At 40.1% G+C, this 13,414-nt stretch overlaps 1 protein-coding gene across 16 annotated transcripts in view; it reads right to left on the reverse strand.

Moving 5' to 3' along the window:
• The window catches only part of fryb (furry homolog b (Drosophila)), a 63,951-nt gene that overhangs the window by 12,764 nt on the left and 37,773 nt on the right, over nt 1-13,414 (reverse strand). For 10 of the 16 annotated variants that reach the window (XM_027138750.2, XM_027138733.2, XM_047804806.1 and 7 more), the window contains 24 exons: nt 13,198-13,255; nt 13,004-13,095; nt 12,723-12,895; nt 12,307-12,467; nt 11,810-11,920; nt 11,527-11,681; nt 11,237-11,336; nt 10,845-11,016; nt 10,488-10,744; nt 10,060-10,206; nt 9,650-9,818; nt 9,445-9,535; nt 9,199-9,281; nt 8,094-8,244; nt 6,251-6,354; nt 5,378-5,563; nt 4,516-4,717; nt 4,159-4,310; nt 3,359-3,546; nt 3,158-3,252; nt 2,302-2,915; nt 1,936-2,033; nt 1,612-1,788; nt 120-260 (listed from right to left, as the gene is read on the reverse strand). In XM_027138750.2, the coding sequence (XP_026994551.1) occupies nt 120-260; nt 1,612-1,788; nt 1,936-2,033; nt 2,302-2,915; nt 3,158-3,252; nt 3,359-3,546; nt 4,159-4,310; nt 4,516-4,717; nt 5,378-5,563; nt 6,251-6,354; nt 8,094-8,244; nt 9,199-9,281; nt 9,445-9,535; nt 9,650-9,818; nt 10,060-10,206; nt 10,488-10,744; nt 10,845-11,016; nt 11,237-11,336; nt 11,527-11,681; nt 11,810-11,920; nt 12,307-12,467; nt 12,723-12,895; nt 13,004-13,095; nt 13,198-13,255 (3,877 nt within the window). The remainder of the gene's footprint in view (nt 1-119; nt 261-1,611; nt 1,789-1,935; nt 2,034-2,301; nt 2,916-3,157; nt 3,253-3,358; nt 3,547-4,158; nt 4,311-4,515; nt 4,718-5,377; nt 5,564-6,250; nt 6,355-8,093; nt 8,245-9,198; nt 9,282-9,444; nt 9,536-9,649; nt 9,819-10,059; nt 10,207-10,487; nt 10,745-10,844; nt 11,017-11,236; nt 11,337-11,526; nt 11,682-11,809; nt 11,921-12,306; nt 12,468-12,722; nt 12,896-13,003; nt 13,096-13,197; nt 13,256-13,414) is intronic. The other 6 variants (XM_027138765.2, XM_027138725.2, XM_027138710.2 and 3 more) reach the window with 2 other exon arrangements.

Raw genomic sequence — 13,414 nt, forward strand, 5'->3', positions numbered from 1 at the left:
TGGTCCATAAGTAATTTATCATACATCCTCAAGGATCAGATCATATGTATTGGAAAAATAAGATAAAATATTTTATATTGTTATTATATTGTTCGACACAGTCTGAAGATGCAACTTACATGTACAAACTTCTCGATGGTTTTGAGCACCTCCACATTGAAGGCTTTGACCTGAATGGCTGCCAAATCCATGTGACTTAGCAGGCTGTAGATGATCTGCAGCAGGGGCTGTTGCATGCTGGGTAATCCTTTATCCAACAACTATGACACAGAAGACACCACTATCACTTGAAAGTGTGACATTCCAGAATCATCCATTTCTGACCCCGTATTCTGCTCCTACAAATATTCTGTGCCAACAATGGTTTCAAATCTGTATATTTTATAAACCATCTGCATAAACTCACTGAACACGTTATTAGGAACCTCTGCACACTTACTCATTCATGCAATTATCTCTTTGGGTAAGAATGGTTTTCTCAATTTATTGTTGCAACACTCCCCAGATAAAAATTCCCATATCTGGAGGCAGCAGAAAGCACATCCTGTTGGTTTTTTGTCATTTACTGTATTTTCCGGACTATAAGCTGCAACTTTTTTCTCACGCTTTGAACAAGGCTAATATATGGATTTTTCAATTTATTTAAAAAAAAAACACACATTCTGTGACATGCTCAGTTTTTTGGCGGCATGCAGCTTTCATTAGACCAATGAAATTGCAGAACGGGTTAAAGGTAGGGTCTCCGATGCTTGAGAAATGCTTCAAAAAAACTGAGTCAGGACCACAAACTAAAAATCAAACCAAAAACCAAAACAAACGTGTAGCCAATGTTCAGAAAGGGGCGGGTCTTGTCAATATGTGGCGGAGAGATATGTGTTCAGTGCGCATGTGTGACATTAGCACTAAGTGGTTTTAACATTGACATGGAGGATAAAAACAAAGAAAGCGAAGAAAGGCTTATGATAAGGCAAGAAGTAGAACGCGGTTGTAGCTGCCTATCTACATTACTACGATAGAAAAGAGGTGTTATTTGTGTAGTAACAGCGTTTGGCTCAGGAGTTATTGACTCGGGAAACTCCAATCTGTGAATATGCGGCTCCTTCCCGCTCTCTCAGTTCGCTCCAGCGCTGGAAAGCTGATCCTATATTAACACAGTTCTACTTCTTGCCTTATAGGAGGAAGATAGTGACCAATGACTTTCTTGGTAGGCTACTGTTTACTGCTAATTTATTATTTTTTTTGGTACAAGACGTGTTTCATTAAAGCCTGTGTATAGTTAATTTGTTTCAATGTACCTGTAGGCACCTACGGCTTATAGACGTGAACTTATTTATGTTCATAATAATAATTTTTTTAATTCAGTGCGTGAGGCTTAGAGTATATTCAGGTGCGCTTAATAGTCCGGAAATTATGGTGCATGTTGTTTTTACTGTAAGTGGATAGAAATAACAGTAGACCTGATGCAGATTGGAGTGGTCTTTCTCTTTCCTGTATGACCATAAATGGTGGAGTATTTTACCTCATTGTCATTGCTACACACGAGTCCCTGCATGTGTGACTATAGACTAGTAAAGGTTAAGTAAGGTATGCAACTGAAAGTACCACACTCACCTCAGCCATGTATGTGACCATGCTGAGTGTGATGTCAGAGAAGGCCTCATGTAGGTAGCGACAGACCACACTGACCCAAGAAAATGGGTCTCTGGTGTATGAGCGGGTTTTGTACAGAGTCATCACATGAGCCAGGTGAGAAAGTTTTGCATTCTTCTCCTTCTCCTCCAGACAAACCTTCATCGAGAAGAACGACAAACATAAATAACTACAATGTAGACCAGTTGGCAGTATAAAACTTTTCCATTATAAAACTTTTGTACAGAAACCATAGAAGGATGAAAAGACCACAGCTTTAAAGTGAACAGGTTTTATAAGTGAGACCTGAGCTATCCTCTCGGCGCTCTCTTTACAAAACTGCGTTGGGGAGTCAAAGTGCTGCACCATGTTAGGCAGCAGACAAAGCACGTTCAGTGGGAAGCCTGCGTAAGAGAGAGAAAAAAGAGAAAAAGAAAAGACATTTAGAAGACAAAAATCATAGGGTCTATAGAGTACCATAGTATTAGGCATCACAAAGTACTAAGTAATAATAACAAACGCGTCAGCTGTTTTTTCTAGCAATGCTTTTGCTGTCGTCATCATCGTTGTTGATTGTTACTCAGCAATGGTGTCTATTTTTGTGAATATATTCTTATAAATATTACTTATAATGTCTGTTAATATATGGTTTAAATAGTACAATCTGTTCACCTATAGACTGAGATATGTCCACTACAGGAACTCGAGACACAGGTGTAAGCTGACAGAAGAGCTGCAGTGTAAGATCGTTGGTGGCTGGGGAGGTAAAGCCTTTAAGTAGGAGCTGTTGCAGCCCAGAGAAACCGCTCCACCTAAGCTGAGCCTGGAGCTTGTCAAGGCGCTCACGGTTCTCGGGCTGTTCAAGGGGTACTCGTGCCAGTAGCTTGTGCACCAATCTCAAAGCCATTTGGTACTCAAATTCGAAGTCAGACTCCATGAGAGAAACAGCTACCCAGAAGACTGTGGCTAAGAGGTTGGCAGGGTGACTGGCGTGGCTTAGCTCTGTTGGGTTGGAACTTGCATCAGCGCGGGCAGAGGAAGTGGACGAGGCGCTCCGAGCTGAGCGTGCCAAGCCTTGCTGGGTGCAGGCCTGAATACGGTCCAGGGTAGCACTGCGAGGAGGGTCAGAAGAATGTTCGCCACTTTCACCAAACTTTTTGGGCACTGAATAACTCCGCTGATGTCTGCTGCGCTCAGCTGTACCATCCTGGGTCAGGTTGAGCTGACCGGTGCTCTTGCGGTTGGAGCTGAGCTTCCCACTCACCAGAAAGTCTGGCGATGAGGATCTGTGATTAAAGGAGGATATGAATGGATAGGTGAACCAATATGATATATGACAGTAGTGTTAATAATAAATATCTCTTTTCTTCATTCCAAAACAACCAAAAACACAGAAATGTGATTAACACTTTTAAAACTTTTAAAAATTCATTCATTCATTTTCAGTAAGTGCATCATCAAGCTCCTCTTTTTTAATCCTTTACTGATAAATTTGCATACTGTATTAGTATTAATGCTAAATCCTCACCTAGTCAATGCTGCCATCAGGTCACTGTTTTTGAGGCATTCAGCCAAACTATCCACTACTGACTCCAGAGTGAGCAGCACCTCCATCACATAGCCCTGAGAGCGCAATCAATAAAACAAGACCGAATATTTTGACACCTAAAGTACACACACAAAAGACACACATTCACACGCACACACACACATTTACATCTATACACACCTGTACCTCATCGCCGTGCTCTCCCACCACTTCGACCAGGCGTGACAGCAGGTCTGATACAGCGTGAGCAGATAGTGGCTGTCTGAGGGCTCGGAAGATCTGAAAGGAGCGACCGGCATAGTGGCGTGATGAGCTACATAGAGCTGTCTGCAGAGCCACATCGCTCAACTGTTGTTCCAGGTGGAAATCTTAAGAAGATGAAAATCAGTGTTAAAAGCAGATAAATTGTCTATTAAAGAGAAACAGCAGACAGCCACTAAGGTTGTCAACCCTCCTGCACTGGTGTTTAGCCTAATTAGCCTTAGTCTCTAGGATAGTTTTAATGTGATTTTTAAATATGTTTTAAAACAATGTTGTATTTTAACATGAGTTGTGTTTCTATGCCAGGTGAACATAAAAGCCTCTCTAAATTTGCTCACTAACTTTCAACATTTTATAAGTCTACAAAAGCAGCAGCGCACATCATCACAAACTGCCATCCTAAGGTTTATACACAGAAACCATCAAAATACGCCAGTGTTTTTTTATCCCCCCCCCCCCCAACCTTATGGCATTTACAGGTGCCCTTTTCCAGAGCGACTTACATTGTAAGTCAATTTTATACAACTGAGCAATTGAGAGTTAAGGGCCTTGCTCAGGGGCCCAGCTGTGGCAGCTTGTTGGACCTTAGATTTGTGCTCACAACCTTGCAATCTGTAGTTCAACACCTTAACTACTAGGCTACCACATGCCCCTGTAAGTGCAAACATAAGAAAAAACAAGAGCAAGTTTACACTGAGATGCTGCATACTAATATGTACCTGACTTGGACTCTTTGAACACAGACACAACATGACGCAGGAAGTTGCTGAGCTGCTCTGCACTCTTGGAGTTAGGGTTCTTCGGCGTGATGTCCTCATGACACCATAGAGGTCCGAAGGCCCTGTGTAATGACAGGACAGTACCCCAGGCACTGTGTCACCATAAAACCACCACCACCAAGGTCAGACAGAATGACAGACATGGTTATGGTTCTTCTCATGACCCTGTTTACACTGGGACTTATAATGTTCAGTTCAATTTTCCACAAACCTATGGCAATATACAACTTATAATGAAAAACTGGTCACCAGATCAGTCACGTGATTACGGATAGGTAGTTTCCTCAATTGAAATACCTGGTTGTGAGGAACTCAATGAGTTTGTTGGTTTTCTCCTCTGACTCAGTTGGCGACTCCTCCAAGTCCTCAAGTTCAGCTGTGATCTGTGGGAGGTTCCCCATACTGCCCCCCAGGCTCACACTGGAGGAGGTGGAGGAGGAGCTCATGCCTGAATCTGCCACAGGAGATGTCTGCCACTCCCGTAGGAAGTCTACACCACCTGTATGGGAAGAAGAGGATAAGGTTTCATCATAACAAAAGCATCGGTTTTATCAGTCATCAGCTAAGACTTTGTTTTCCTTATGTTTCCTTAACACTCATCTCTTACACACATCCATTTAACTGATAGAGGTAGAAACATAGAGCGGAGCTATTGATTATATTCAATATTCCTAATGAAAACATAACTCATTCTGAAATAAGCCGATAATCACATCTGTTATTTTGACTAGACCAGCTCTTTTACTGATTCTCTAATACATGCATGATTAATTGGGTTTAATTCAGATTGTTGCATTAAAAGGCTCTTGGTCTGCCTTTGCTGTGTGTTTTAAGGCCATTCTCCATCGTACTTTAAAGCGCTGTCCTATCTGTTTTCCAGCATTTCACTGAATCTGAGCAGAAAGTTTAGCTCTATACAATCAGAATTCATCCTGCTATCATCTTCCACATCATCAATAAAACCCAGTGACCCAGTTCCACTGGCAGCCATACAGGACCATCATACTTGACAAGTGGTATGGTTTAGATCATGAGCCCTTCATTTCCTTTTACTGTTTAAAAATATCCGTTATTTCTTGTCTATAAGTGTAAAGCTTCTATATTTCTATTCTATATAGAAATGTATATACTTTGCTTGGATTTGCATTGGCTTCTGTACCTGTTTGCAGGTATTCAGGCGGGAAGTTTGATTTAATGGTAAGTGTTTTGCTGTCGCCAATCTCTCTGGTCACCAGCAACACAGAAGCAATGACCTGGAAGTTGTTGTTACAGGAGAGAGCAATGAGCAAATGTAGGAGCAGCCGCTTGCTGTGCTCAAAAACCTCTGGCCGGTAGTGATCTAAACCTGAAAGAACAGAAAAATAACCGAATAAGCGAGGTGTGCAAAAATTACAATACATCTGTTGAGTAAAAGAATTACTGAGTCATGAGAAAACGGAATCTGAAAAATTCAAGAAACCCGAAAATGGTACTTTTAATTTAACAATTACGCCAAATCACACTAAGTCAAAACAAAACATTCTGCTTTAATTTATATTCAATTCTTGTAATCCTTGTGAGTACAGATGAGAAATTTTGACATGCTTTCCTCTTTGAGATAAACATGCCTTCAATAGTTTTGAGTGCAGATAAAATATCAGAGGAAGAGTTCCGTACAAATCTGTCAACGAGAACGCAATGGAAACAGCAGGAGATGACGACAGAAAGACTCTGAAAGAGATAAGCTATGGCATTTCTCTCCCCTCCCTGTTGTTCCCTCCTTTTTCACCACAGAGATTTTTTACATTTTTGGCATTGCAGCGTCGTGTTATTCAGCTTTCCCGCAGCCTGCAATTACAGCTGGGAATGTAGACGCTGATGTGAACAAATACCACAGATAGGGCTTTTTAACATATTAGGTGTCTTTAAGTACTAAATAAGTATGTCCTTCCATCTGTGCATATGTCACTAGACACATACATGCATGGGATAAAGACAGAAAAAAGAACAGACTGAAAAAAAAGCAGCAGGTGTAAGAGTGAAGTGGTATTACCGAGGAAGAGGGCATGCAGCAGGAGGGGCAGATGCAGAGCCCAGTCCTCTCGCACACTGTGGTCCACCACCATCTCTGTCATGAAGATCACTGCTATATTACACCTACCAATACATACATCAAAACCGCCATGAGTTCATTTGCTACAGCCGTATCTCTTTTTGTAATTTATCCAAACATTACATTAAAATCTAACAAAAACTGTTATATAAAATATATTACAAAAATGAAAAAATACATGAATTCTTTTCATTTTTAATGCCATGGAAACACTGTTGGTTAAAATGAATGTTGAAAAACGGAAATAAACTGTGCATCAGGGTATATATTTTTTACCATATGTGCTTTTTGTATGTCAGTTATAGTTGTAGTTGTATTAAGGCAAAAAATAGTATACCCACACACACACACACACACACACACACACACACACACACACACACACACACACACACACACACACATTACTACTATTGTTAAATAATGCTTTGCCTACATACAAATCTACTCTTTTAGCTAAGCTAAAAGAATGGAAAAGTATTTTTCCAATTTTGAGGGTAAATTTGTTTCTTCAAGTTTATGGTCTCCCTCCACAGAACCTGAGAGATCTTTTGTTTTTTTATGATCCGTCATGCCTACTTCGATCAAAAGGTGCAGGCTATTCGGTAGTACCTCAAGTACAAAAGGCTACAGCAGGGGGCAGAGCTTTTTCTCACAGAGCCCCACAGTTATTTAACAGCGTTCCAATTAGTGTTCGGACAGTGTTTAAGTCTAGACTAAAAACACATTTGTTTAGTTTAGTGTTTTAAGAATATCTTTTCTTAGGTAAAGAAGTAGCTCTGGAGGGTTCATGGGCATAGAGCGATTGGTGAACTGGGATGTCTGGAGGCTGTCAGCTTACCACCCTTGCAGGTCACTCAGGTTTGCAGACTGTCATAGCTACAATACCTAACAAGTCTCTCTCTCTCTCTCTCTCTCTCTCCCTCTCTCTTTCTTTGCCACTCATGGGACTGCTGTGGATAAGGCTGCCATGAGACTGTCATGCCTTCTTTGAACCAATGTTGCGCCAATCAATTGTAAGGTCTGGTCTTTATCAGCAATCATTTGAAGACATTGAGAGGAAGGAAGTGTTGGGGCCATGGTGAACTCAGAGTTTGCACTAGCCCATCAGTTCCTCAGGAGCTCTCGGTTGCACTGTTATAAACTGTCGTAGAAATGACATTATTTACATTTACATTATTTACTGTCCAGTGTGACCCAAATGAGGATGGGTTCCCTTCTGAGTCTGCTTCCTCTCAAGGAGTTTTTCCTTGCAGCTGTCACGTACAGCTTGATGTATGTATTATATATATATATATATATATTTGTATACTTCTGTAAAGCTGCTTTGAGACAATGTGAATTGGTAAAGGCGCTGTACAAATAAATTGAAGTGCAACTTTATAAGGTTATAATAGAATGATGAAATCTCCACAAAGATAGTTGCTCCAACAAAAGCTGACCTAACATACACTCACTCACCACTGAATGCTTTTAGCACTGCTACACTTTTATAAAATAAACAGTGCCTGACCTGAGACTACTGCCAAATCTCATCATTGTCTTTGCAGTAGAAAATCAGTGCTGGGTTTGTACTCAAAAAATAAAACCAGTGTTTTAAAAATGTAAAAGCATTTGTCTAGAAACTGAAAGAAAACATCAGTGTTCACATACTAGGCCTGATTAGACTCTGCATCATTATAGTATTATTGTACATTTTTAAATGTGTCTAAAAGTTGTGTACACAAAGCAGTACACTGTAAGCAGCAATAATGTGACTCAGAAGGAGCTAGAGCTTTGTTACCTGTGGAGAGGTCCTCTTGGTGTGATGGTTTCAGGCAGATAGTCCACTAGCGGAGCCCAGCAACCTCCATTAATTGGCATGGGCAAAGGCTGAGGCCGGTTACTCTCCAAAACACTGAGTAGCCACCCAGCATACGGGGGGAGAGGATCATCTGCACAGACAATCACATCACAGCAGGTAAAATTCCAACCCATGTGGTCAATCACTTACTTTAAAAATTTGGAATTTCTCTATATCTCTGAAAAAAAAGGCTCCATATATCATTAAATTATGATTAATAATTAATATTTATTCTTGCCTTTATTTAATAAAATGGTTTACTAAAATGATTATGCATTGAAAGACAGTAACAGTTAATACCATATTGTAGGAGTACTTGTGTTCTACCTTTCTGAAATAATGTATATTTGAATAACACGATCTGAATAAATCGACAGCTTCTGCCACTTTACACAGTCATACAAAGTGCCACTAGTCCTCCAAAGCATGTTTGCTGAGCCACCAGCAGCATATTATTCATCTCCAGAATGGTCTGTCTTAGCAGACACACCAGGTATGCAGGCCAAACACAAACACACTGAGCAAACACACCCAGTGTACACACAAACATGCATAAAACAGTTCACTTGCAAGAATATCAGCTGGAAGAAATCTGGAGTGAAAAAATACCACGAGTGTTGGATTAAGTGAAATTGTGACGGCTGACAATTCAATGTTAAAAGCATTATTAAATTATCAAAAGGTGATCACATTGATAAATCCTTAGATCTTTCTTTCAGGAATAAGCTATTAAGCTTTATATCAGGATATTGATATTCTTCTTCATGATCATGTGTGGGTTCTCCTAGAACTGCTTTGTCTGATAGCATATGACAACATCTTATGACAATCTCCAAGCTAATTTGCACCTTCACCCAACTGTCACTGGCTCCCCACTGTTACATGATCACAGAACATTAATCATACACACATAAAAACATCTGAAACGCCGGTTGCTCTGTGCATGTAATCTGGATTTACTTCCCCATACTAAACAGCCAGTAGCAGCTAAAATCTTAAATCAGAGTGTTCAAAGATTAGAGGTTAATGAAAATGATGTACTGACTTTTCTCCTCATCATAGGAGCCTCCAGAGCTGTTACTGTAACGTGATTCTAGCCGGTTATGTGCCCGTGCAGCTTTGCTAAACCTACAGACACACACAAAAACAAACACATTCAAACATCAGCATTAAGTTCAAACAAAGCACAAAAGCACTAAAAATTAATTTGCAAGAAAGGAACTTCTTTAAAACTGTATACTAAATAGGTTCTAGTACGAGAAGCTCAATCTCAATCTATGGGCACATTTACCTCTCCTCATTCTCTCGAGTGATCTTCACTTCATCCGTGTCTTGGATGTTTTCCTGCCCTGCAACAACAGTGTTGCTGCTGGATGTTGTACCTTCATCAAACATACAACAAAGCAAAGATCAGACTCACACACACAAAAAAACAACAGATAATGAGCATTAAATAAAGAGCAGTGATTTTTTATTTATTTTTGATCTATGGTCACCTGAGGCCACAGCAGAGATCTTACTGCTGGCAGCAAAGCGGTAGAAAGGTGGGTTATCACAGTGTAGCACTACAGGGTTCACTGGATCAGTCTGCTGAAGTTCAAACAACAGCTCCTCCATGGTCTGAATCGTGTTGTTACGACACAGATAGATCACTACTTTCTTAATCTAGAGCCAGACAGAAAACACAGGCTCATAAGATCTGAATGTTTGACACTGTGATCTTTGTGTCTGCTTCTACAAAATAGATCACAATTTCAACCAACGGTCCCCAAAGGAAAGCAAAACATTCTGATGTTCTGTTGACGTTTTTTGTTGAGCAGAAATCAAAACAAAGCAAAAACACAAAAAATCCATCACAGAGAAAGTAAGACAGATTGAGACAGTAAGACTTTTTGTGTGTCCTTACATAAGTTAATAGTGTGGTGTCACTGCTGACTCCACACAGACTAATAAGGAACTGCAGCGTGATCCTCAGATTGTTGCTCCATTTCTCATTGGTCACTAGAGCATTCCATGCATTTTCCATCTCTGGGCCTGGAAGCTCATCACCATACTTAGAAGAAGAAAACACAAAAAAAAAGGATTTTGAAATGAAAGTAAAAGGACGCCACAAAAGCAAATAGCAAGAGGTTATATTTACTTTAAAATGATACACCATTTTTGATGCTAATTTCCACTAGCTCTAATTTCCACTAGCTCTTAATTTCCACTAGCTCCCAGATGGTCACAGCTAAGTAGCTTTATGTAATGCTCCATGGAATCAGTGACCATCTCTGACATGATACAGTAAAACCAAGGAAATGTTGGACAATATTAACAGCAAAAGCCCAGTACCTTGGCAGTCATGTACATGAGGTTATTGAGAATGAGAGATGTGGCCTGCAGGGATCCCCAGCCACTGCCTCTGAGTGGGTGTGAGAGGCCCAAGCCATCTGCATGCTTTTGCCCTTCCTCCTCTGGTGTGCAGGGGCTGGAGGCAGGGGGTAGCAGACCCGTATCTACCAGCTCAATGTTGTTCAGCCAAGGGAGCAGGTAGGTAAGCATTATCTGTCTACCATTGGGATGAGTGGTAGGAAACCTCTGACTGACCTCTGTGTATGAATAAAAAAAAGTAAAAAAGTAAGGTGGTCTACTTTCACACTTAATACTCAGTGCTTCTGCTCTGAAAAACAAAAAACAAACACACAGTACCTGAGAAGAGGGGGAGAGTGAGCTCTGGGTACATGCAGGCAAGCTGGTTAGAGAGCTGTGAGAGGGACACACTGTAAAGGGGAGGCAAAGGGCCGTGGGTGCCATACAAGATGTTCCCCAACTTTTGGCCCACAATTCTTGTAGAGTAAACAGACAGCTTGGCCTCTAAAACCTGTGCAACACAGCAAAAGAAGAAGGAGGAAAAAGAATTTAATTTGTTATCATTCTTCTGCTGGATTTTTTTTCCATCTGTATCTATAAAACATATACAGAAAATTGTATTTAATTGAACACAATAAAGAAATTGACATTATATTGAAAAGATATGTATTTAGTGTTTTAAGCAATCTTATATTGTAAAATGAATATTACAGAAAATTCTAGTCTCATACCTGCATAAGCTGCATGGAGATTTCATATATCTCTCGGCTGGTGTCAGAGGATTTAAAAAGTACCAAGTTCAGCAGGGTCACAAGGTCACATGGATAGTTTCTAAGAAAAGAAAAAGAAAAATTTCCTTATACTCATATACATCAATACAAAAGTATATTATAACACTGTTTGAAACACCATAAGAGTGCTCATCTCTCCATGGTAATAATATTAACTGTCTACTATTAACATAAATATCCTAAACATGTGCACTCACACATAACATACTTAGGCATTAGGATTTCCCTACCTGCTCCCACACACTGTGGCAATGGCCTTAAAGCAGCCTGAGGCCAGCTGGTAAGAGCCAGTGAAGCAGCGATCCACTGCCCAGTTAAACAGGTTTGACTGATCTGGATTTAGCTCCAGCAGGAGAATGACTACCTCACAGCCCAATCGATGCACCTGCAGCATGGGACAAAGATTAATAAGTCAGACACAAATGAGGAATCGAGGTTTCTAAATAAAGCATGCAGTTCAAATGACACCAAATGATGATAACAGGACATAGAATATAGCAAACACAGTCTTACTCGCAGATCATGGCAACCAAGGATATTGTCTAGCCACTTGTAGAGATAGCCGTCAGTAGACAAACCCACATTATCAAAGACAGGCCCACAACATAACACAGCGGACATAGCCTGGGAAAAATCACACAAACAGACACACAATCACCATGTTAGTTACATGTCATGGTTAAATACCTTCACTGCTCATCCCCTCATTTCCCTACCATCTAATTAATTACACACTATGTACTAACAATGCAGCAGAAAAAGTCTTTATTTAACTTGTACAGTAATGGCAGCATGTTGTGTCATACTACAATACATTCATTTCACTTCACCGATGCAATCTAATGCCCTTTCATTGCAATGAAAATGCAGAAAATATTTGCCTTTCCTAAATTTGTAAGCAAAGTTGTGTGACTTACTATTGAGGGTTAGAATTTGAGCTAAACAGCTCTGTTGGGACAGAACTAATTGACTAAAAATACAACATGAAATGAAAACTGCGCTTTCTTCACCTTTAAAGCGCAGTACTGGTAGCGTGTGATCTGGTGGTTGCGGTCACTGTAACGGTCCAGAGGAGTGAACATTACACTGAAGGGACCGGCCCATTGGCTGAATAAAATAAAGAGGTGATGGCGCAGACTCTGCTGGGGAAATAGGAATCGCCTGTGGTGCACTAGATAAAGAGTGATAGAAAAAAGGATACAGCAAATAAACAGGCCCACTGATTTGACAGTACATATTATTATCATTATTATTATTACTGTTGTTGTTGTTGTTAATAATTATTAATAATAACAACAACAATAATAGAAAATATATAAGATAGACATAGATAGATATAGATAGATATAAATAAATGTATAATGTACAATTTTGATTTTGGACACACAAACAACGTATACAGGTATTACAGTGTCACTGTTGATACCTGGCACACACTGGATGAGGTTGGCCACCATGCCACTGAAATGAGCTCTGATATCCTTCAGGATCTCCATCTCTTTATCATTCTCTGCCTCCAGGAGCATGCGTGTCAGATCCACATACTCCAGGAAAAGAGCACCCAGAGCCAGAGAATCCCTCTCTAATGCACCATTAGTGCTGTAGAATGCAATGTGTTGTTTAATGTTAGATTTGTGTTTCTTAATCAAAACTGAGAGAAATGAGAGAAACTACAGAACTGGTGTCAGTTCAGTATGTGCGGCCCACCTGTCACTGATGACCCCTGAGTCAGCTAACAGTTCAAAAATACGAAGCAACTGCAGCCTCAGAAGATCTCTCCTTTCCCGCCGCTTCTTATTCTTCCGAGGGAAGAAAAGAAGATATAATATGCATATGGAGCATAATCACTGCCCACTAGCAAACAATATGTTATTGAAACTTTATATTTCAATAAAGCTTACCTCTGGTCTTCGTTCTAAGGCTTCTTTCATGAGTGGATGTAATTCCTCCACTAGCTCCCTAAACATAAATAGCAGCAATTATAAGATAAAATGAATGAAGCTCTGGAAAAGGGAGTCTGCCAAATGCCGTAAAATTAAACATGCATACTTTGTTTGAGTATATACATGCTTAAGCACCAGTTTATACACAAACTTTCCAGTTTAATGTGCTTATGCA

The sequence above is a fragment of the Tachysurus fulvidraco genome, chromosome 20 (genome assembly GCF_022655615.1).
Source record: "Tachysurus fulvidraco isolate hzauxx_2018 chromosome 20, HZAU_PFXX_2.0, whole genome shotgun sequence".
NCBI classification, from domain to species: Eukaryota; Metazoa; Chordata; class Actinopteri; order Siluriformes; family Bagridae; genus Tachysurus; species Tachysurus fulvidraco.